The following is a 25,788-nucleotide window of genomic DNA, read 5'->3' on the forward strand; positions in this document are numbered from 1 at the left end:
AGTACCAAAGAATGTTGCTATAGCCTCCCACAACACTGTGGTTTCCATGTATCCATTCCAATATGGCCCATAGAGACCAATATTCAACAGTGACCCCATGCACAACATGTCTTCAAGCACTTACTGAGTCCTGCAGCTGTGTTATATTTGACCACTGGTGTAACAGCATTACCTTCATCAGTGGTGCATAATACCTGAAATAAATAGGCTGGGGAGAAGAAAAACCCTGTATGGTTAAACTAAGCAAATTAATTACACACAAAATCAAATTGTTATTTTCTGCTTATATTTATGACATTATTTTCTACATCGCATGATTGTTTCACATGATTCCTATCCTAAAACCGGAATTCTAATCCAACATCTATTGAAGTTGCTGCATGAACAGGAAGTGTGCGTCCTGCTCAAGAGAACTTATTTTCTTTTTCATCCCTAGTTGGCTCTCTGTTGTGCAAATGCTGCAGTAAAATGGCCACTATTTCCAATAGGAAACCCATGTGTACCTCCCACTGGACATCGCCCTGTTTGTCTCCTGGAACATAAGTATCTTATGCATGGTGCATTAGGGGTGACCAGAAGAAAGGGCTGGAGCAGGGGTAGTCAAACTGCGGCCCTCCAGATGTCCATGGACTACAATTCCCAGGAGCCCCTGCCAGCAAATGCTGGCAGGGGCTCCTGGGAATTGTAGTTCATGGACATCTGGAGGGGCACAGTTTGACTACCCCTGGGCTGGAGGAAGGGAGTGGCTGGAGGTGGATACCTGGAGGTACAACCCCTGCAGTCAGGTGGAACGTGTCTTCCACTGCCCTGTAGCAGGAACAAATGGCAGCTACCACCCATATGGACACCGATTGGACTGATGCTGTTCTGTTCTTCTTGGGGTCCAATAACAAATAAATAGGGCCTGGTCCTTTCTAAATAATATGAAAGTCCTCCTAACATCAAGAGTATACAGGGCTTTTTCTGCTTATGAACCAGTAGCGGGAAAGCAAACTGGTAGGACAATTTCCTGTGCCAGGTAGAACTTGGAAACTACCCTAGGGAACAAGTCTAAACTCAGGTGTAACACAATCCATTCCTTAAATATTTTAAGAATCAACTCTAAGCACCACCAGTTCACTAACTCTCCTGGCTGAGGTAATGGCCACTAAAAATCCTGCTTCCCTAGAGAGTAATACTAAGAAACAGGAGGTAAAAGACTGAAATGGAGGTTTCATCAGGATAGTTAACACCATGGGCAAAGATCACTATGGCATAAGAAAAGGGTGTAGAGGGAAAAACATTGGAGATCTTTTTTTTAAAGTGCTAAGCCAATTTATGCGCAAAAACAGTGTATCTCATAATGAAACAGAGCAATAGTTGCCCAGGTGGGTGCTTACTGAAGACACAGCAAAACCTGCTTGTGCTAAGGACAGCACATATTCCAATATCAATGACAATGGGCATGTTAAGGGGTATTTCTCTCTAGCAAAAGCCCAAGATTCAACACTGGTCCACTTCCTGTTACAGAAATATCTAGTTGAAGGTTTATGAGCTTGTAATAGGATGCCTAGAACCCCCTGGAGAAGGAGCACCCTAGGGCTGGATCCTCCAAGCTGTTCAGTATAGTCTTGCTACATTGTGATGTAGCATTGGTTGTGCTTTAGCAGATCTAATTCAAGGGGAAAAGGGTATTCCAGATGTAGGATACCATCTGTTGGATTAGCTATCATTTTCTTTATGACTTTGTTTAGAAGAGAGAAAGGAAAAATGCATTAAAAGTGCGCCTAACCAAAGGTTTTGGATTGTATCTTCTAGAAAAATTGGGTCACTGCTCACCAGGGAGCAGAATTCTGGTGCTTTCCTGGTTTCAGCCATGACAAATAAGTCTACCTGAGGGTATCCCCAGGTGTCAAAAATTGCTCTGATATATTTTATCCTGGATGCACCATTTGTCTGATATACTCTGCTCAGCCTGCCTGCCATTTCAAGAACCTACTATAGGGAGGGCTTTGGGAAGGAGCCAATACTTAAAAGGTATTTTCCATGCTGCAATTGCTTCTAGGCAAAGCCTCTGGGAACCTGTGCCTCCCTGTTTATTGAAATAATACATCATTACTTCTATTGTCTGTTTGAAGAATGAGGTAAGGGCAAATCTTATTGCGCAAATCTCCAGAATGTTAATATTTGGAATTATCTGTGTCAAAGGCTATCTGCCCTGAATGGAAACACCCTGGCAATGTGCCCACCCAACCTTTGGAAGCAGCATCCCTGGTTAGGGTGACCTGAAGAACGCAGAAACGGAACTGCACCCCTGCAAACCAATTAGCATCATCCAACTACCAATGTATAGGCCTAACATTCTGGGTATCGAGAAGCAGCACCTTGGGGGCTGCTTTTTGGGGGTCATACCCCCTGACAAACCAGATCTACCATGTTTGCACATGCAGTCTTGCTAATAGGATTGCTGCGGAAGTTGAGGCTATAAACAAAGTAACAGCTGAATGGCTCTCACTAGTAGCCAACAATTACTGAGGCAGCTGAACACCATCACCTTAATAATCCTGGCTCTATCAGTAGGCAAAAAGGCCTTGTTTAAAGAGGCACTGAGGGTGGCACCTATAAATTGTATTCTCTGAGAGGAATAGAGGTGGAACGTCTCTCAGTTTACCATTAGGCCTAACTTACCGCAGGTGGAAACACTATGGGGAACTTCGTCATGCAATACTTTACAATTGTGGGCCACAATAAGACAGACATCTAGTTAGGGAAAGATAGAGCAGCTCTGTATACACTGATGTGTTTTCATCACTGTGTGTGTGGGGGGCACACTCCCCCCCCCACTGGTCTGCAGCCTAAAAAAGGTTGCGGACCACTGCTGTAGCCAACCTGAATGGGAGAGAAATGTACTGAAAAATCTGAGAATTCTATCTGAAATGTTAAAACTTTCTGTGAGATTGGTGAATTGAAAAGTGAAACCTCTTTGAAGATTGCTTACAGCAGTCAGGCTGAGACACAACCCAGCTGCACAACACTGACGCCAGCAGGCGGGGCCTCTAGCTAGAAAATGTGCTGGAGAAAGAGCTGTGGTGTGGCAACAGCATTGTGACTACACTCTTGTGCCACTGACTGTCTTCCTGTGCTTGATGTTCCTATTTTAACCTTGGCTCATGCTTCTGGGTTTTGTTTTCTGCCTTGCCCTTTGGATTTGGATGCTGGTGCTTTTTTTTGAGACTTTTGACATGGACCGTATTTGGACTTTGGCTTGTGTGCATGGGCATATCTACAACACAGGCCCTCTGGGAGCTGCTGCATGGCACCCTTTAACTGAACTTTAAGCTCTGGGTAGGAGTAGTCCATAGCAGTAGAGGCTAGGTGACAAGTGGGTTGTGATACTAATTGTAACCTGTAACCATCAGTGACATCCAACTATCTGAAGTAATCCAGTGCCAGGCATCTGTAAACTATGCCAGCCTATCCCTAAAACTAAGTTTATCCTCAACAACTGGAATGGCTAGTCAGAATTTTACTGGCTGCTGATCTCAATCCCTATCTCAGATGTGGTGTACCCTTTTATTTTGCAAAGGAGGGTGACTGAAACAGTCGCTGAGGATACATAAGCAACTGTTGGTGGAACTGCCTTTGACCCTTATTGCAAGGGGTAGCAAAACTATGTTGTCTCTAGGAGAACTGTTGCCTATGGGTTGGAGCCAAGGAAACACCCTCAAAGATCTGGCTATCTGCCTGTTCCTTTTCCTAGTTGAAAGAAATGCATGAGTGGATTGTAAGAGAAGACTCAGTTCATTAAAGAGATTCATGTATAGTGAATCTCTATAGAAAGAGCAGTATTGTGCAACCTAGAGTGTCTCTAAACAACTATGGCAGAAGCTATAGACCCAGCTGATACCTCTGTGGAGTGCTTTCCTGTGTTAAGTTCTTATTTTGAGAGCTTAATCGCTTCTGACTGAATAAGCTTAGCCAGGGACATGGACTCCTCAGGTAGCTTGCCTAAATATTGGGAAAGAGTCTCCCAGAGGAAGAGTTGGTATCCTCTCATAATTGCTTGTTAATTTGCTATGTGGAAATTAAGTGCAGATGAATAGAAATTTCTTCCCAAAGTATCCAATCAGTGTCTCTCTTTTTCCATCAGGGATGAGCACTGGACTGGTTGTTGGAACATCTGCATATATTCTGTGATCAATTAAGATAGTGGGGGGGGGGTGGAATTCATAGAAATCTTCCTTTACTTGGTCCAGGCTCTCTGTCTTGCAAGGTGTGGCTTGGAGGGAGGCTGGTTTTTGTCATATTGGATCTCTGAGGTCATATAAGCCCTCCAAGATAGGAAACACCACTACACCAAGGGTCTCAAAATAGAGATGTCTTTCGGAACATTGTATGAAGTAGCAATGCCAGTATCAAGAGCTTTTGCTATTCTTAGCGTCTGTTTCCTTTAGAGGTGGAGGTGTTGGATTGCCTGCTGTATTGTCACGAGAAAGGTCCAAAGTAGTGTCAGAAATGTAACGAGACACTTCTTCTATTTAGTGTTATGGGGACTGGAATCAAACCATTTCACAATGGTCCTCTACAAATCCCCCTGTATTAGAGGTATGATCCTGTAATATCTGAGGACATATAATAAGAGTGCTGTGGCAGGCCTGCCGGTTGCCATGACAGAGGGGGGGCCTGAGTCCAATGGTAGAGGCTGACCTGCAGAGACAGCTAGTATTCATCTACCTCAGATAAGGAACCCATAAATGAAGCTAGGTGGGTTGGTAGAGTATTAGGAGGAACCAAAATAATGTACTTGACAGAATCCGGACCATCAGACTGTACTGAATATGTCAATTTGGGTGCAGACCCTGTCTTTTCTCTGTGTTTTGGCCTCTTAGGATTCTTTGCAGTAGGTTCCAAGTGAAAGAGGATCTTAACCAAAGATCCTGAAGAAGGTGAATATGACCATCCAGACTTTGTCCCCAGGGTGACCAAAATGAACTTCTTTGGAGGAAGTGGCGTTGAAATGACCATCAGACTTCCTGGTACTAACCGAACCAAAGTGGGTCTGGAATGTGGTTTGGCAGTTGGAGCTGGATCCAAGACTGTTGATTGCAAGCTCTGAATCATTTTAGATGGAACTGGGGAGAACAAAACCTTATCCCATAGAACAGAGCCTTTCAATCTAGAGCCTTTGGGGCAAAGTACTGGCAACTTACACAAGCTCCAACATTATGGGCTTCTCCTAAAGGTGGCAGAACTCATGCTCATCACTGTGAACACCATTATGAGGGACCACAAGCACAATCAATCGGGGAAGACCCATTAGACAAAGGGGCTCTTGTCCCACAAAGACACACTTTCAAATCCTTTTTTCCTCTTTTCTCCCTCCCTCCTCCCTCTCTCTCTGTGTTTTTTTGGAAATGATGAACAAATAATTTGCTAGAAAAGCTTCCTATCCTCACATTGGCAAGAATGGAACTGAGGGAAGGGGGCACCCACTGTCAGAGCACACGATGCATTGAGTGGGAATCCTTCCTGGACTTGCAAGTAATTTCTACAATCCCCCCACAGTCCTTGGACCCTAGCAAGGGGATGTTTACTGCCTCTTGACACATACAAACTACACACTTTGGGTCTGGGTTTCCTACTCCTTGTTGAATATAAGATAATTACATGAGACTACAGGTTCCCCTAAATGCTTGTGTGTGTGTGTGTGTTTATAAAAGCCTAATAAAACTAGATACATAACAGGCATACTATCATAAAGAAGAGAATTGTGAAACCCAAACTGACTTTTGTCAGATGTCCTTGGCAAATACAGCCAGGTGTCAAAGCCACTGTAGATGCGCTGCCCTCCCTCCATTAGCACATATTCCTTCAGCTGTCCATTCAAAAGGAAGGTGTGACTCCAGTCAAGGTAGATTGTGGATAAATTGCTGACAACTGTAAATGGAGCTTTGTACTGTGGTACTGGGGGGGAAAAAGCAGGAGAGTTCGCTTATAAACTGAAAACAGCCTCTAATTTCAAGAGATTAAAATACATCAATATAAACGCTAAAGCCATTTTCCGCCTCAGTTACCGTGTGGAACAACATGATATTAGTATCTACGTGAAGAAACAATTTATCTGGGCTGCTGCAACTAGTAAGAGAAGGAAACATTATTATATTGTTGAGCTTTTATACCTGAAGTGGTCCACATGCTTCTCAAACATCAGTTCAGGAACGAAGAGACAACAATAGCTCTTCTGGCCAATCCTGGCTGGTTCTGCACTTACTTTGTTTTTTCCAGTGTCAATCCTGCTGAATTCAGGTCGATTTGAACCCAGGTCTTCCTCCTTCCTATCCTCCAAACTGAAACAGAAAGTGTTCTGCACTTGATTGGGGAAGCTCAGAGTGCGGAGGGAAGCTCGGAGTGCGGAGGGGAGTGGTGGTCACGAATCTGCTTGTTTATGTTTCTTTTCCTGAACGAGTGAGGGGGACTGGCATTAAAGGAGAGTACTTTATTTCTTGACTTTTGACTCCGAGCCAGAGCAAGCTTGGGGTGGAACCAGGCTGCTTATTTTTCTATTTTCCTGAAGGAGGAGGAAGGAGGGAGGAGGCAGCAGCAGCCTCACACAGAATGAAGCAAATCTCAGCTGAGAGACGTGTGGGCTTATGGAGCGCTGTCACTTTAAAACAGGGCAAAAATAAGTCTTGGGAGGGAAGTCTTGCAACCGGGAACCAGTAAATCTTTGAATTGACGCTCTGACCAATCAGGGAAAACTGCTTTGCTACATCAGCATTGCAGACACGGGCAGGAAGTTAATCCACAAAATACAGACCATCTACACTTATACTGGGGGCTTTCATAGCTGGGTCTTCGAATATAGTGACTTATATCCACTTCTGGATATTGCAAGGGAAAGGTAGGGACACTGCAGATCAATCATGGATATTGCAGAGGGAAAATTTAAAGCGCCCAAAATAAAATGGAAATCGAATAAAGTGACGAGAGGAAGGGTTTATTTGGGCTGGGAGAGGATAAAAAGCAAAGTGCAGACTCAGAAGGCTGGCTGGCTGACCTGAGTCTAATTGATCTTCTCAGCTTTCCTTTGATCCAATTCCCAGGTGTTCCAAAGAGAGAAGTGGAGAGAAGTTAACAGCTGGCTGGTCAACAGCTCTTCCTCAGAGTTCCTGTGCTGCGACTTGAACCCACTTTTTGGATATTTTCTAGAAGTTCCCAACTTGGTTCAAACAACATGTAAGCCATTTATATTGGCAACTCTGGGGCTGCAACCATTTCCAACTCAATTTTCCAAGACAATCCAGGAGGCAGACCCAATCTTGCCAATGAGTGGGAACATTTCATTGAAGCTGAATGATATAATTATATATGGCAATGTGGACACTAGCATGCAAATGACACATTAAAAATGCTTCATATCCATGAAGATTCATTAAGCATAAATTGAAGACAATACTTGGAACCAATGACATCATTCCCCTTGCATTTTTCTCCACTGCAGCACATGTTTCCTCTGCTGATAGAACTTCTCCGTGCATTTCAAGGCCCAAATCTTGAATCATAGAGTTGGAAGGGGCCATACAGGCCATCTAGTCCAACCCCCTGCTCAACGCAGGATCATCCCAAAGCACCTTAAATCATCCAAGAAAAGTGTGTATCCAACCTTTGCTTGAAGACTGCTAGTGAGGGGGAGCTCACCACCTCCTTAGGCAGACTATTCCACTGCTGAACTACTCTGACTGTGAATTTTTTTTCCTGATATCTAGCCTATATCGTTGTACTTGTAGTTTAAACCCATTACTGCACGTCCTTTCCTCTACAGCCAACGGAAACAGCATCCTGCCCTCCTCCAAGTGACAACCTTTCAAATATTTCATTGCCAAGCCCACAGTGGCAAAGCTGCAGAGAAGTCAACGTTTCAGATCACTAATTTTTAGTAACTTTTTACTGTGAAGCTGTAAATGAAAACAGAAATAGAAAAAAGAAACAATGGCAGAAATGTCCACCTACATAATCTAACCCAAATAAAATACAATTTTTACCACACAAAAAAATATAATTAAAAGCAAAACCTCCAATGTCACCATAAAGTAGTTATTTTGGTTTAAATTCTGTGCTTTGGGAGTAGGTACTTTGCTAAGATATAAACCATATCAGTTGGCTTAGGTTTGGAGGGACTTGAGGAAAAAAGCTCTCTCTGAAGAAATGTGATCAGTGTGGAACCAAGCACGGGTCTTCTCAGCTGCTGTCCTGTGCTGTGAAACGTCCTCTGTCAGGATACTGGGCTTTGGGAGTGGGCATCAGGCGACTAAATTGGTGACACATCAGAAAGTCTCTGTTCAAATCACTGAAGTTTGAAAAAAGCAAAAAAGTGACATTCCTTAAGAAAGGTGCTAACTCCTTTGCCTACAGACTTGGCTAATAACATGAGTGAGAACTTTGAGATTCAGTACATAGGTTTGGAAGCGGCATGTGGGAATGAGTAAACAGGTGGATATATTTCAGTAGTGCATGCCTCTTAGAGCCCATTTTGATTTGGAAAATCCATCAATGTCTGAATGAGTTGTCTGGTTAATTTAGCCTGGAATAAATGGTCTAACTATGTAATGGCTACCTAAGATGAATACAATGTGGCTAGATGATTACTCATTTCTTATGCTTGCCTCTTACAAACTCACCCTCTTTTTTGGTAACCAAGCTAGTCCATTCTGAAGTGCTGCTGCCAACTGAATTGTAGGACACGACTCTCAGGTAGTAGGTTGTGTACGGCTGTAGATCACTCACATTGGTACTCTGGCCACTGCCTGTATACTTCACTTCAATGGGACCAGGTTTACAAGTCCTTTCTATTCGCTGTAAATGGGGAGGGCAGGACATATACATGTGGAGTTCATACCTGGAAAAAAAGATGGAACCACCATAAAAGTATAGGCACTACAATTGGACAAACATATAGCATATTTCTAAGCACCATTCTAGGTTCTGTACATATTTGGAATTATTTATTTATTTATTTATAATTATATTTATATACACAATGTCTTGCGACTCACAATGTCTTGCGACGGATTATAAAAATGAATAAAATACAATAAAATCCCCAATAATACCCTTAAAAACAATATAAAATCGCACATGCCTAAGGAAAAGATAATCTTTTACTTTTCTTAAACTGAAATATCAATTCCTGATTTGTCTAATTCAATTTAAATTTGTTGGCATTGACAGTCCACTGAAGACTGTTGGCTTCTTTACTAGCAATGAGCAAAACACAGCAGGTTCCCATTTAGCTCTTCTACAACTTTAAAAACATGTACTTAATATCAGGATTAAAGCAGGCCTATCAGAAAACAAACCTGATTGTCATCTCCATTAGTTTCAGTGAGAAGTTCATTTCTGAATGTAAAAGTGTACCTCAGTTAGGGGATCCACCGCATTCCAAATTTTAAGCAGATAAGCCATTAAATTTTTCACTAGCAGAATGCGCTCAAGGAATCATGAATTGGTATGTAAGTGATATCCTCCCTCTTCCTTTGAGATTCTTAAGCAAGGAGATCCAGGATTCTAGGGGCTGCTTTAAGCATGCCGATGATAGAAGTAAACCATTTCTCCTTCCCATATCTTGCCACACTATGACCATTTATGCACTGGAGGTTTCATGCTGGCCTGCAGGCTGGAGTTTAGTCGTGTCAGGTAGCTCCGCTGCTTCCTGCACCCACATGGGGGAGCATTTGGCCCGGTGCTCCTCATCTGCCCCCGATTTTTTCTCCTGCATGGGAGCTGGGGTAGTGAAGTTCCTAGTGCATAAATGGCCCATACCCTGCTTATTTCGGCATTGTCCTTTCTCCCAAATAGAATTCTGGTAATGGATCCCAGCAAGTGAAATTTAGTGAGATAAGAAGAAGAAGAAGAGTTGGTTCTTATATGCCGCTTTTCTCTACCCGAAGGAGGCTCAAAGCGGCTTACAGTCGCCTTTCCATTCCTCTCCCCACAACAGACACCCTGTGGGGTGGGTGAGGCTGAGAGAGCCCTGATATCACTGCCCGGTCAGAACAGCTTTATCAGTGCCGTGGCGAGCCCAAGGTCACCCAGCTGGTGGGTGGTGGTTAGTTCTGCTTGCACTCAAAGTTTACATGGGAATGGACAGATGACTGCATATTGCAGCCCCTATAGCAGTGGTCCCCAACCTGCGGGCTACGGCCCGGTGCCGGGCTGCGAAGGCCATGGCGCCGGGCCGCAAAGGCCATGGCGCCGGGCCGCGGCTCCCTCTCCCCGCCCCCCCCCGCAGTAAAAAACTTCCCAGGCCGCAAGCTTGCGGCCCGGGAAGCTTCTTACTGCGGGAAGGCAGGGAGAGGGAATCGGGGCCGAGCCGCGCCCGCATGGGCGTGGCTCGCGGGGCGCGGCCCAATGTGCGGGCGCGGCTCGCGGGCGCGGCCCGATGCGTGGCCGTGGCCCGCGCGGGCCACGGGCCGTGCCCCAATACCCTGCCGGTCCCCAACCTCAGAAAGGTTGGGGACCACTGCCCTATAGTACAATATAGACACCCAGGAGACCTAATAATCTGAACAGATTAAACAGAGATAGTCTAATCCTTCATCATCACTGACATTTCTCATATCATACATGCATATTTATGCTATCTACTATTAGAGAGAAACTTTAAACCTCCCCCATCCCAGTTTATAGGGGGCACAAAGGATGGGCTTCTGCCTCAATCTCTGCAACTCTGTAAGTAATTAGAAGAGCTGGTTTGTGATACCCTGCTTTTCACTACTCGAAGGAGTCTCAAAGCAGTTTATAAACACCATTCCTTTCCTCTCCCAACAGACACCCTGTGAGGTAGGTGGGGCTGAAAAAGCTCTGGCAGAACTACTCTGTTAGAACAGCTCTAACAGGACTGTGACTAGCCCAAGATCACCTAGTTGGCTGCATGTGGAGGAGTAGGGAACAAAACCTGGTGGTCCAGGTTAGAGGCTAATAATCTCAACCACTATACCAAGGAAATCTGTTGTTTCTGACCTTGGACTGCCAGTGAGTTTGCTGTCTATCTTGAGGTAGGAAGAATTCTTATTGTTTGTCTTCATTCTCCCCCCCCCCTCCCACTCAGTTTCCCTAGGTAAACTGCCTGCTGGGTGTGTGTACTAATATCCTCTATCCCCAATCTGTCCTGTCAGTGGAAACAAAGCTGTTGATTCTGCTTAACTCATGCAGCCTCAGATAATGAAATAACTCAAGCAAGCACAGGACCTGTTCTTATATAGAATCAAAAAGCCTTCCTAAAGACACTGAGATGGTGCACTGACTGACAGAAAGTGGAAAGGGTATGCATAGAAATGCCAATTGGGATTATTTTGTTTGATGGGCAGATTGGCTAATGGTTGGACAATATTCCTGCTAGGAGCATATCTGATGAGCTACTCTCTAATGTTACTGTCTGTCTCACCTCTTGTTGCCTGGGCATCATAAAAGGAAACAAGAAGATAACATTATCTGTCTGATGGTTTCTGATTACTGATTGATTCTCAAAAAATGAATCTGTGTAGATTTGGAGCACTTATGATATTTATGCATGCTGATGGCTCAGAATAGATTTTAATTAGTGATGTTCTCCCTCAATGTCTATGGTCTTCACCGGTTCAGAATTTAAGAATGGTCTCTATAGTGATCAACAAATACCTATATTCAACCCATTCTTACTTGGTGCTATATGCAAATAGTGACAGTTTTCTGCATGCATATCTCTAGCTGCATGGAGAATCGTGAAAGAAATGGGCTTTGTGCACATGATTTTGCTGCTCAGTCCAGCAATCAGAGTGGCATGCAGGAAAACGAATTAAAAGCTGAAATCCTGCCAATCTTAGAATCATAGAATCATAGAGTTGGAAGGGGCCATACAGGCCATCTAGTCCAACCCCCTGCTCAACGCAGGATTAGCCCAAAGCATCCAAGAAAAGTGTGTATCCAACCTTTGCTTGAAGACTGCCAGTGAGGGGGAGCTCACCACCTCCTTAGGCAGCCTATTCCACTGCTGAACTACTTAGGCAGCCTATTCTACTGCTGAACTAAGAAAGGGCAAGTTGGATATAATCATTTTATAAGCATCACTCAGAAACAACAATGGTTTGATGGAAAGTGCTTGCACTCAAAAGCTCATGCCTTGAATAAATCTTCGTTGGTCTTAAAGGTGCCACTGGACTCTGATTTTATTCAGAAACAACAGAAATTCCAAGCTTAACTATACATTTGCTCCATGGACTATACATTTGTTCCAGTGGTTTTCAGCCATGGATTCAATGTTAAACAACCCCTTGGCATTAGTTGATGTTGTGTTCCCGATCACTGTACCCCAGGGCATTTTCATACATGGCATTAAAACAAGCACTATTGATTTTTTTTTCCATGTGATTGGTGCCACTTGTTATTTATTTATTTACATGATTTCTATGCTGCCCCACTAAAGGGGCATCTTACAAAGTAAAACATAATTAAAAGACGCAAAATATAAAAGGAATTAACAAGTTTTAGAGATGCCAGTTTCCAGGTGGGACCTGGGGGCCCACCAGAATTACAGTACATCTCCAAATTATATGGATCAGCCCACCTGAAGGAAATGGAGACTAAGACTTCCCCAACCTGGATCTGGCAATCCTATCCCCCCCTCTCTGGACAGTGGGCAGAGGGGACCATGCAACCCTATTAATAACTGATAGCCCAGTAGTAAATGCATAATCAGACAAAACAAAACAAAAAACACCCAGCATAAAATAATTAGCAGCTTTAAACAAATCTCCTAAAATAATTACATATGAAATAGAATAGAGTTGTTTTTAATCAATTGCACATTTGGGCTAGGATATACTTTATTATTGCTTTTGTCCGACCATTCTTAATTATTTTTCTAATGTTACCTTTTAACAATGCCATTGGGTTCCTGTGGTGTATCCCATTTAAAAGAAGCATTCCTTGACGTTACGCCATGTACGTAGGGAGGTGGCTGTTGTGAAGGTGGAGCAGGCTGGGTGGTGAGCTCTGCCACAGGTCCTTTGCTGCAGCAATTGAAACAGGTGCAGGCCTCTACTCCAACAGAATAGGTAGTAAATGGTTTAAGTCCATGGATTGTTTGCTGGGTGGTAGTTCCTTCAGACAACTGATAAGAAAAATGACAGCATATCATGTTGGAAACAGCCAGATTAATGAAGCAGTCTTCAGGCCTAGGATCTTTAGTTGGATAAACTGATATAATACTTATATTATGTGTAGAAGAAGAGGAAGAAGAGGAGGAGGAGTTGGTTTTTATGCCCCGCTTTTCATTTCCCTAAGGAATCTCAAAGTGGCATACAATCGCCTTCCCTTCCTCTCTCCACAATAGACAACTTTAGAGGTAGGTGGGGCTGAGAGAACTCTGAGAACCGTGACTGGCCCAAGGTCACCCAACTTTCTGCATGTGGAAGAAGAGTGGGAAGATCAAACCTGGTTCTCCAGATTAGAGGCTGCCACTCTTAACCACTATGCCACATTGACTCTCTGAAGCAGCCTTCAACACAGGGAAACACCTTATTTTTTGATGTTCGGGGGGGGGGGGAACCACTCTCCATATAATAAAATAGCACATCAGTATACAGACTATAATAAATTATTCTCCTTGATATGTTTGTCCAATGAAACATGCAAGCAGCCTTTGGCATGAGGATTCAAAAACAAAGCATGCAAGTCTGTGATACAGTCTAAAATTCCTTTTTAAATATAATTTATAAAGCTAAAAAAATAGAATTACAATTACAGTAAGCAAATATTTTCAGTCTTGATAAAATCTGAGTGCATGTTCTAATCCGTCCCACAGAATATATTTCTGGTAAGGGCTTGGAGGAGGAGCATGTCTCATGGCTTAAGTGCCACTCAGCGCTTAACACCTACTCAGGGCAGCTGTCCGGTCTCTGAATGCCTCCTCCTCTAACCAGCTTGCCGGTCTGTCCAGTGGCCAGCCAGTCACCTTCTGTCCCCCATCCCTGACCACCCTGTCCTCCTTCTACTTCCCTCCGAGGCTTGGAGGTTGCAGATCCCTGCTGCAGGAGAGCTGCCCCTGCCAGTGAGTTCCCTAACAGCTGCCTGTAGCCTTTCCAGGTCCTGTGGGGAGGGGGAGGCCATCCGCAGAGTTCTTCCACCCACCCACCCCCAATCTAGCACCTGTTGTATTCCTGAATGCAATGGGCTTTGCCCCTAGTAATTAATAAATGGAGTAATTCTGAGGCTTAAACCATAATTCTTCAGTTATGGATATCACATACTTTTTGCACTATCTTGGCCAAACAATCTTAGTGACACTAGAAGATTTAGTAAGAGCAATTTAAGAGAAATTTGACAATCATAATTTGTATAGCACAATGATATAATAAATGGATTTAATAATATACACAAATAAACAAACAGTAGTAATACTGAAATTATCAGAAACTGCTAAATTTGGGGCCCAATATTGATGGATGCTGGGGAGCCAATCATGCAGACAAAAATCTGCACAGGGATCAAAACACTGTCACTGTGGAATATCCTGTTCAATCTTGCTGGCATGAATTACTAGCTACATGTAGCTTGGTAGAGTGGTTATGAGTGGTGGCTTCTAATCTGGTAAAACAGGTTTGATTCCCCACTCCTTCACATGCAGCCAGCTGGGTGACCTTGGATTAGATATAGTCCTGACAGAGCTGCTCTGACTGAGCAGTAATATCAGGGCTCTCTCAGCCTGATCTACCTCACATGGTTTCTGTTGCAGAGAGAGGAAATGAAAAGTGATTGTAAACTGCTTTATGACTCCTGGTAGAGAAAAGCAGCATATAAAAAACAACTTTTCTTCTTCTAATACATAGAATCCCGAAGAAGTCATGGTTTACAATCCTCTGCATAGAATCTCATACTAAGCACTTATAGAATGATTAAGACACAAATCTTTGATCAGTGTCTTCATATCCATATACAGTGTCTTCATATCCATTTAAAAACAGTGAATCATAAATCTTTTCCTCATACTATTATAAAATCTTCTCTGGAATCAAAATTTAACAACACTGGAGAAAGAACAAATTAATTTTTGATTATTCAACAGCAAAAAGTCCTAGTTAGATAATTTTAATAGATTTAAACATGGTTCTATATAAAACATGAAAACATTGGTATGATGATGGGTTCCAACAAAGTGATCAGATGGAAATCTAACAGATAATAAAATTACTAGTTCCTCTCACATACTTGAATGTTCTACTTCTGCCAATCTTCATTTGTATCCTGCCAGTGAAGTTCAGAAGCCACATTCTAAAAGCATACATTATGAAGAGGAAGAATATTCTGTAATAGATCCTTTGGATTTTTACTCTAGCTTGTTCATTGTTCTTTAAAGAATATGTTTTATCTTATGATGTTCTTTGTATTTAGTAAAAAGGAAGAAAGCAAATGAGAAAACACATCCAGTGAAGGGCTATTTTAAGGATGGAAATATGAGCGAGCCAGAAAAATTGAAGTCTACTCCATCTCTCCACATTTTCATTTATTCTTTGGAGGAAACTGCCACAATTCATTTTTACTAAGTAAGGCACAAACCCAATTTCTCTTTTTGAGAAAAGGATTAAATAGTAAATGGTGTTCTATTTGTTTTCAAATGCATTTATTAAAAATATGATTTTTATATATTTTATCTATACCATGCAAAAGGATAATAATTCAAACGTATCTCTTTTAGCAACAGAAATAAAGCAATAATCAACTATTAATTATGAATGTTTGTAAAGAGAACCTAAAGGCTGTTCTAAAGGAAGCATTATGCCCTTGGTATAAAGGGACATTTAAATCAAATATGCATGTTCAAATAACAGATTGATCTCCATGTATTTGATTGATTGACCTAAAAGCCTCAGTCAAAAATGTATGCTTTCCCCTCTAAAGAGACAGCAAAATGAGAGTCTGCAACAATGTTTGCCATGGGTTTAGTGTAAATAGTCAGTATGCAGAAGGTTATAATAGCATTAATTCACAAAGATTTCATTAGTTTTAAAGTGACAGACTCATTCTACCCTGTCAAAGGCCTTTGCAGCATCTAAAAATAGTAACAGAGTTTACTAATATGAAAATTGTTCTATTTTCTGGGCCCCTCACTGAAGCCAGGTCATCAGTTTTACCCTGTATCCCCCTGAATCACTAGGCTGAAGCCTGTGGAGCGGGGGTGGGGGAGGGTTACTATCACTGCTATAGGTAGGTTAGTTGGTTTATTTTAAGTATTTTGAATGGATTGTATTAGGGTTTTTACTTGTACTATTACTCACCACAAGCCACTGTATGGGAGTGGTGGGCTACAAATTGAATGAATTAATAAATTATACAAATATTTAAGAATACAATAAAAACATAGACATAAACATACACACAAATTACTCACCACAACATCATTCCCTTTAGTATTTTTGGAAAATAGCCTATAGAGACTGACTATTCCATTTGGCTTAAGTGGAGGATTGATGTTCACCACAGCTAAGGTTGAAGCTACTGTACCAAACTGAGGTGCATGAAGGCCTTGAGGAGGGGCTGGACCTGTCCTACATCGAGTCCAACTGCTAGCAGCCCGGCCTGCAGAATTAACTGACCAAACCTGAAAAACACAAATGAAAGAACTACCTTCAAGCTGTGAAATTATCAGAAAACTCTGTGGGAAAGATGTACACATCTGGATAATTTCTGTCTAACTGGCATTATAGCATGGTTTTCACCTGAGTTAGAACTGGCATGTTCATCTTAACATTTCTACAATATTCTAAAATATGGCAATTAAGTAGCATATTGAAGCAGGAGGGGGAGAAACTAAACACAGTACTCCAAGTGAGGTATTACCAGAGGGGAGTAAATTGGTAACATCAACTCACGTGATCTGAACACTATACTACTTTTAATACAGCCCCAAATCCCATTTGCCTTTTTAGCTACCGAGTCACACTGCTGACTCATGTTCAGTGCCCCCAGATCCTTTTTACACATACTACTACCAAGACAAGTCTTGCTCATCCTATAGTGAAGCATGTGATTTTTCCTACCTAAATGAAGTTTACATTTATCACCATTGCAATTCATTTTAGCCCAGTTTACTAGCCTGTAAAGATCATCTTGTATTCTGATTCTGACTTCTGGTGTGTTTCCTACCCCTCCCAGTATAGTGTCATCTGCAAATTTAATAATCACCCCATTTATTCCTTCATGCAAATCATTTATAGATATGTCGAACAACACAGGGCCCAGGGCAGATCCCTGAGGCACTCCTCTTGTGACTCCTATCCAAGAAGATGATGAAGCATTTACAATAAGGTGACTAGATTGTCCCACTTTTGGAGGGGCATCTGGGGGTACCTGGCAAATTGTACTTATGTTGAAATTAAAAATATATATATTACAATACTGTTTTTGCATTCTATGCATTCTATGAAACTTTTTGTTGCTCCATATAGACCAAATTTTTAATCAAGAACCCCCCACCGCCCGGTCCATGGTGTCTCGCTTTACCAATGTTAAAATCTTGTCACCTTAATTTACAAGCACCCTTTGGGCATGATCTGTCAACCAGTTCTCAATCCACATAACAGTAATAGGATCCATACTGCATTTTACCAACTTGCCAGTAAGTATATCATGTGGAATCTTATCAAAAGCCTAACTGAAATCAAGGTAAACTATGTCCACAGCATTCCCCTTATCTAACAAGGTAGTAACTTTCTCCAAAAAAAGAGATAAGGTTAGTCTGACATGACTTGTTTTTGAGAAAGCCATGCTGATTCTTAGTAATAACAGCCATCCACTCTAGCTGCTCAAGGACTGATTCTTTGATGATTTGTTCTAAAGTTTAGAAGTTAAGCTATAGACATCAAGCTGATGGGTTGGTATAATCAAACCCAGCTCGCCAGATTATGAGTTGGTGCTCCTAACCACTACACCAAGCTGGCTCTCTCATAAAAAATGCAAATCCAAACAATAGTGCTTGTGGGGAAATAGTCTTGTTGAAACTTTTCTTCTCATTCTGACCACCTACTATCATCCCAATATACACCTAACTCATGCTCTTCATGGAGCTCTCTGTCTGAACCTTTCTCTGTCATTCTCTATCATTCTTATGTCCACCCCTCCTCAACTCCTTCTGTCTCTTTTAAAGTTCCTTTCCCCCCTCTTCTCTGGAGGTATTCATTTATCAGTAGCAATGTACAAAGACTAGAGCAACTAGTTTCAGGGCAAGGGAGCTCATGCAATCTCCACTTCTAAATAAGGATCAGAACTGACCCCTGGACCCTCTGGATTTGAAACACATACCCTACCACTGTGAACAACTTCTTGTCATCTCTCTCTCTCTCTCTCTCTCTCTCACACACACACACACACAACTTGACTTGGCTTGCCTGTTTTACTTAGAGTCCTGACCACTATGAACTAGGGTTTTGAGAGGGAGATCTCTTTTAGACTCCTGCTCTTAGATTGCTGTTTGTTTGATAAATGCTTGATGGATTTTTAAGTTCATATAAAATTATTATAAAATGTATTGCTTTAAAATTACAAACCACTTAGAAAATTGGTATTGACAGATGGCATACAAACCTGGAAAATAAAAAAGCAGAACAATCTTATTATCGATGTTCAATTTACTCCAAATCAGACAGTGAGACAATTATTTAGACACTGAAATCCACAGTGTTTTCGAAGGGTGTCAGTGTCTTAATGGAATTGATGCAATTGATCATATAGTACCATTAACTTATATATGAATATAAAGAAATCCCATTGGAAAAAAGCACTTAGCATCGCTTCTATTATTCATGTTACTTTTGCCAGAGCATTCATTTTGTTGTTTTAATCCAAACAAGTGTGGGCTTCAGTTGAAGGATGCTATAATACAGCCACTCAAAGTGGGCCTGATTTTTTAAAAAATGCTCATCTCTGTGAACTGTGCCCACTGATTTTGTTTTTGTCAGCTTCCCCAAACCAGGTGATCTGTGCACTATAGAAAACTCAGCACTTATTAAACACGGCCTCCAACCAATCTGCATGAAAATTAAATTTCACTTTCATCAAGGAAGAAATAAACATATGGAAGGATGTATAATCTTATTTATCAGATACGATTTGTATAATTAAACACGAATACCATAAAAGGTTGACTTAGGTCAACATTTGCATGAGTAAGTAATTTGTAGAATGTCAGGTACAATAGATGGAGTAGATGGATGTGCGAGAGTATAGGGTTAAATTAGACTCAATAATAGCGAAACACATAGTGATCAATCAGAATGATAGATCTAAATGGCAATACAAGAGGACTGTCTGTGTGATTTTTCATATTACGTATTCCTTAGTAAGCTTTCATGTTAAGCTGTTTCAGTGCACTAAAATGTTCTCATCTGTGATCTTTTCTACTTTTGGGGAAGGCAAAAACTTTGAAACTTATTTATTTATTTATATGCCGCCCTACCCTGAGGCTCAGGGCGATTGACATAAAATGCAGAAAACAGTATATGGAACTTAGTTTTTCGTAATAACAATAATATTAACATTAAACTGTAACAGTGGTAACAGAATATAATGATGTAAACAGGTCCAGAGCAGAATGCATGGGTGGATTTCTGGGAGGGAGGGAGCAGGGGCCCTGTAGATGTTGCTGGGCACCTGGTCTCAACCAAATGCCTGGTGGAAGAGCTCCCTTTTGCAGGCCCTGAGGAACTGTTTTAGCTTCATTTAAAATGTAAAATAACCATAGCCTTCTTTCATTCTGAATCCTTGAAAACTTCAGCTGTGCTGCAGAAGTTTACATCAGTTGTAGGAGATACTGTGATTCTATTGCCATAATCTGATCTGCACATGTAGATGTTAGGTACACCAGTAGGCCAAAAGCCTTTATGTGAAAGTGCTGCAATATACAACAACATCTTACTTCTTTGCAAGGAAACTCAGGTGAAAGCCAAGGGATTCTCTCTGCTATAATTTACCCTAACTCAAATTTGCACTGATATTCCCTGCTTTTGAGTGTCTCTTTTCTTAGGGATTTTTCTACTCTTAGTACTCTTAGTTTCTAGTTTAGGGGTTGCTTCTCCATTGCCCCCAGAAAGTCACTTTGTGTATTTGTATAATTGTGGAACATCCCAGCTTTCATAGTTTTCTGCCAAAACCACATAAGTTTCCCATGCAGAATCCCTTCATCTCCAAGAAAAAGGATCAAAATTTATGTGGATAGGGAACTGGTTAGAAAACCTCACCCAAAGAGCAGTTGTCAATGGTGTTTCATCATGGAGAGCCAGTTTGGTGTAGTGGTTAGGAGTGCAGACTTCTAATCTGGCATGCCAGGTTCGATTCTGCACTCCCCCACATACAACCAGCTGGGTGACCTTGGGCTCGCCAGGGCACTGATAAAACTGTTCTGACCGGGCAGTGATATCAGCGCTCTCTCAGCCTCACCCACCCCACAGGGTGTCTGTTGTGGGGAGACGAATGGGAAGGCGACTGTAAGCCACTTCGGGTAGGGAAAAGCGGCATATAAGAACCAACTCTTCTTCTTCTTCTTCTTCTCCTCCTCCTCCTCCTCCTCCTCCTCCTCCTCCTCCTCATCATCATCATCATCATCATCATCAGTTTGGAAGGAGGTGAGCATTGGGGTGCCACAGGGCACGGTACTGGGTCTTGTACTTTTCAAGATTTTGTTCAATGATCTGGATGAGGGTATGGATGGATTACACCTTAAATGTGCAGATGACAACAAATTGGGAGTAGCAGCAAACACCCAAGAAGACAGAGTTCAATAAGATCTGAACAAGATGGAAAAGTGGGCAAATGAGAACAAGATGTAATTCAACAAAGCATAAGTGCAGAGTTCTACATCTGGATCACAAAAATTAGAAGCATAAATACTGTATGGGTAATACATTTCTGGGTAGCAGTGTGTGTGAATGAGATCCTGGGGTACTAGTAAACTGTAAGCTAAATATGAGTAGACAGTATGGTGGTGGTGAAGGCAGCAAATGCAGTCTTGGGCTATATCAACAGAGGTATCACATTGAAATTGCAAGATGTCATAGTCCTGCTGTATACTGCATTGGTCAGACCACATCTTGAGTACTGTGTGCAGTTCTGGAGGCCTCACTTCAAAAAGGACGAGGACAAAACTGAGAGGGTTCAGAGGAGAGTGATGAGGATGATCAGGAGCCTGGGGACCAAGCCCTCTGAGGAAAGGCTGGTGGTCTTTAAGCAGAGGCTGGATAGATACTTATCATGGATGCTTTAGGCTGAACCTGCCCTGAGCAGGGAGACTGGACTAAATGGCCAGTATGGCCCCGTCCAAATGTTATGATTCTATGATTTTGTGATTAAATAGCAAGTGTAAGGATAAACTTTTCTCTGTGACCCCAGAGAGCCACTATAATCAAGAGCGGACAATAAGGAGCTGGCTGGCCCAGTCACCCTAGTTGGTATGCGGCAGGTTCTTATATTCATATAAAAGATCACCAAGGAGATTCATCTGTATCCTTCTGTCAGTGTCTCCCAGCAGCAAGTGAAAACTTTTTTGTTTTGTTTGGCAAACCCCAAGTAATGACACTGGCCTCCTCCCTGGCTCCTGGGCTACATGTTTATTTAACTGAATTATTTTGTAATTTTAAATTGTTTGATTTTTTAAAATGTTTGCCACCTTGGGGTCCCTAGATGGGTGGAAAGGCAGCATTAAATCTATATGCTTCATACCTATTGTCTCCTATTATGGGCAATATGAGATCAGAATTCTGCACACTGTACAGGAGTTGTGTGGATGGCATTTTGAGCTCTGTGATGCTGGCCCAGGGGAACAAATTTTACACAAGCAACAGGGCCAGCATTCCTTCACAACACAAAAGAAGAACAAAGTTTCAGAGCTCATATTCACCTATGCTACTGTGCTGGACAGAATGCATAAAAGCAAAATGGAGCAAAAGAAAGAGTTCAAAGAGAGTCCAGATGAGTCAACTTGTACTGTGCAAACATTTCCCACTTATTAAGATCAATGCAACGTGAACTCTGCATACATACAGGGCATTTGTGAGGCAATTACGTCGATTAAAAGACATTTGAAGTGAAAATGGTACAGGCTGGATGCAATCTAAAGTAAGAGGCACATGAGCTGAGATCTATGTGATCATATTTATTTTGGACTCTGAAGACACACACAGTCAGCAACCCCCTTTTAGTTTTAATACCACATTCATGGACAATGCATAAAATTTTCATCTGAGAATCTTTAAGTATCCTTCAAAGGAAAACTGGGAACAAAAGTACTTGTGCCTTGAAATAATAGACTATATATTGCCTCCTCTATAATATAGGCTTACATCATGCTGCGCAGACCCCAAATTCAAAGCCCTGCCAAAATCTCTATCATCATTAGAAGGTGCATAGGCTTAAGAATGCCATAAGAAGACTCCAGATTCATCTACCCAAGCAGTAATTTAGATGTCTTCATCTTCATTTTTTGGCCAGATGCCCAGAGAGCACTTTGAAGAAGAAAAAGCTCAGTGGAATCTATCTACTTAGAGAGCTAAAGAATTCTAAGCAAAGCAGAAGAAACTTGGTTAGGTGGCTGCAAAATGCACCTTCAGAGAACCTGAGTCCTGCAGACTATTGGCAAAGTTTAAAAATGCAAAAGGGCGAGGCACCAGGCTGCTTAAAGAAGAGAATAGTTTTTATTAAGAAAAGAAACAACTGTGTATAAAGGAGAGAGAGAGAGACCTAACTAACTGTTCAAACTGTTGTCTACAGTCATTCTTCTGTTCAACTGCTGTTCTGGAGACATTCAAGTGGGTAGCCGTGTTGGTCTGAAGTATCACAACAAAATTGGAGTCCAGTGGCACTTTTAAGACCAACAAAGATTTATTCAAGGCACGAGCTTTGAGTGCAAGCATTCTTCCTCAGAGTATAAATTTCCATCATGACAGTGGGAATATAAAGCTGTCATGATGGAAGTTCATAGTCTGAGGAAGAGTGCTTGCACTAGAAAGCTCATGCCTTGAATAAATCTTTGTTGGTATTAAAGGTGCCACTGGACTCTGATTTTGTTCTGGAGACTATTAGGAAGGAAATGTGCTCGAGGATGTCGGAAGTTTTCATTGAGACAGGACATTAGAGAAGATAAATTGAAAATCATCAGGAAGTTCCTATCTTGCTAAATACACATCTCATCTGATGCCCCCTGCAGGATAGTGTTATATTCTGCTCAATTATGCACACTGCATATTCCAACACCCCTTCTCAAGAACTAGTGTGCATAGTCCTTGAGGAAGAATCTTAATTTTTTCATGTGGAAATGTTTTTATAAGTGCATCTACAATTATGTCATCAGTGGGACAGTACTCCAGCTTAATAAGCCCTTTCTTCTTTATGCAGGACAGGTTTATCCATGTAGCATATGCTACGAGCCCCACACTTCCAGGGGGGCAGTGCTGTGCCTTTCCCCTCATGAAACAGGGCTGTAACCTCTTTCCTCCTCCCCCTTGTCCCTGACCCAGAAATTGCAGCTGGTGCAGGATGCGGCTGCTGGGGTCCTCACTGGAACATCTTGGAGGGCCCATATCCTGCCAGTGCTGAGGCAGCTGCATTGGTTACCAGTTGTAGCCCAGACCAAGTTCAAGGTTTTGTTTTTGACCTTTAAGGCCTTTAGTGGTCTGGGACCCACATAACTGAAGGCCTGCCTGTTGCCCTATGCCCCCCACAGGGCTTTATGCTTTGTGGCTAGTAACCTGTTGTTGGTGCCTGGCCCCCAAGAAGTTTGCCTGGCCTCAACCAGGGCCAGGCCTTTTTTGGTCCTGGCTGCAACCTGGCAGACTTTAACAGTGTCTTGGCTTTGGCTCAAGCCTAGACTACTGAGGGGTGCTGCTGTTTGTGGAAGACAGTGTGCCAATCTGTGAGGCAGGGGTAATGCCATACTTAACAGAGTTCCTGGAAGAGCTGAGGGCCATGCGGGAGTTTTTGGCATTCTACTGGGCTTGCAAGATGGAGCTCTACTGCCAGGTGTATGGTTGAGGCCAGGGCATGGAAGATCAGGAGGGCGCCCTAGAAGAGATCACTACCGGGCCAGAAAATTGCCACTGGTGGACCACTGGCATTTGTAGTTCCCTATGGCACACCGATAGGCAGCCTGTAGTGGCTGTGGGGGTGGGAGATAAATTTTTCCATGGAGTATATATTTTAATGGGGATATACTGTGTTTTATGTGAGGTTTTATTGTGTAACCCGCTTTGAGATGGCTTGCCATGAGTGGCAGGAAGTAAATATGATGATGATGATGATGATGATGATGATAAAGTTCATGGTGCTCAGCTGTACTCCTTCTAGCTGTTATACTCAACTTATCTTTCAGTGTGTATTACTTGAGGTTTATTTATTCTGTATTTGTAGGTTTTTGTCATCAATGTGGACTGTGTTGCAATCCTTTACAGTTTCAGTTCTTGGATTAAAGATCCTGTATCCTTTACATCCTAAGGCATATACTTGCTCAGTTTTCATAACCATCTTTCTTTGTTTCTTCTTAGGAACATAGGTGTAGGCTTTTGACTCAAACACCCTTAAATACTTCATACTGGGTTTCAGTTCATTCTATTGTTCATATGGCATTCTTCTGGCAACTTTGGTGGGTAAGCTGTTCTGTAGGTAGCCGTGTTACTCACTTCTCTCCAGTATTTTTCAGGTAGCTGTGCTTCTAGGAACATGCAGCTACAGATTTCAGTTGGAAGCGATTCATTTTTCTTGCTAGCTATTTCATTCTGTTCTGGAGTGTATGAAAAATGGATTGATGTTCTTTTATGTCAAAACTCACATATTCTCCTCCATTGCCTGTGCAAATGACCAATAGTTTTCTCTGGAATCTGTTGCTTCCCATTGCAATGTATGCCTTAGGTTTCTCCAGTATTTGGCTTTTAGCCTTGATTAAGTAGATGACTGTATTCTATGAGAAACTGTCAATAAATGTTAGAATATACTTTCCCACTAGCATCTCTATTTTTATTGAGTCACATACATCACTATGAATTAGCTCTAAAGGGTACTTTGTCTGGCTTTTCTCATGGCTTTTGTTGAAGCTAGACCTGATTCCTTTCCCTGAATGCACAGCATAGTTTTTTTCAGTATTGCATTTGGTTATCTGTATGCTCTTGGTTAGGTTCTGGCTCTCAAGGTGGGCAACAGCATTAATATCTCTATGTCAAAGATGTGTCTGTCTCTTATAATTGTAACATTTAGTTAAGGTTGCACTCTGCATACAAGTATTTAAGGCATATAGGTTCTTATGCACGCTAACAGTTGCAATCAATTTTCCCTTTTGTTCAATTAAATATCCCTCCCAATGATGTTACCATTCCTCTTTCAGCAAGCACTCTTACTGAAATCAAGTTGTTTGCCAGTTATGGTACATATAGACAATTTTTGAGGAGGACTGCTCTAATGTGTCTCTTTGGAAGCTCGTCTATCTGTTCTGCAATCACAGTCCTTCCATTTGTCATACCTAGTGTCTCTTTCTTATTTTCATCTGGAACAGGTTTTCTCAAACTGAGGTTTCCTGACAGAGTTTCTGAGATTGGGGGACATTTAATTAATTAATTAATATATATAATAAATTTATATATATATATACACACACACATATATATACACATATATATACACACACATATATACACATATATATACACACATACATATAATAAATTATATATATATAAATTAAAATTTATCAGGCAATATGACCATGAATGGATTAGCATAGACCTGCCATATTTTGTTGGA

General features: G+C 41.8%; 1 protein-coding gene across 1 annotated transcript in view; it reads right to left on the minus strand.

Moving 5' to 3' along the window:
* USH2A (usherin) overlaps positions 1 to 25,788 on the minus strand; it is a 684,687-nt gene that overhangs the window by 16,223 nt on the left and 642,676 nt on the right. Inside the window, exons 67-71 of the mRNA XM_077339259.1 lie at positions 16,403 to 16,612; positions 12,888 to 13,126; positions 8,658 to 8,875; positions 5,767 to 5,943; positions 125 to 208 (exon numbers count right to left, since the gene is read on the minus strand). Of these exons, the coding sequence (XP_077195374.1) occupies positions 125 to 208; positions 5,767 to 5,943; positions 8,658 to 8,875; positions 12,888 to 13,126; positions 16,403 to 16,612 (928 nt within the window). The remainder of the gene's footprint in view (positions 1 to 124; positions 209 to 5,766; positions 5,944 to 8,657; positions 8,876 to 12,887; positions 13,127 to 16,402; positions 16,613 to 25,788) is intronic.

The sequence above is a fragment of the Paroedura picta genome, chromosome 1, assembly GCF_049243985.1.
Source record: "Paroedura picta isolate Pp20150507F chromosome 1, Ppicta_v3.0, whole genome shotgun sequence".
Taxonomy (NCBI): Eukaryota; Metazoa; Chordata; class Lepidosauria; order Squamata; family Gekkonidae; genus Paroedura; species Paroedura picta.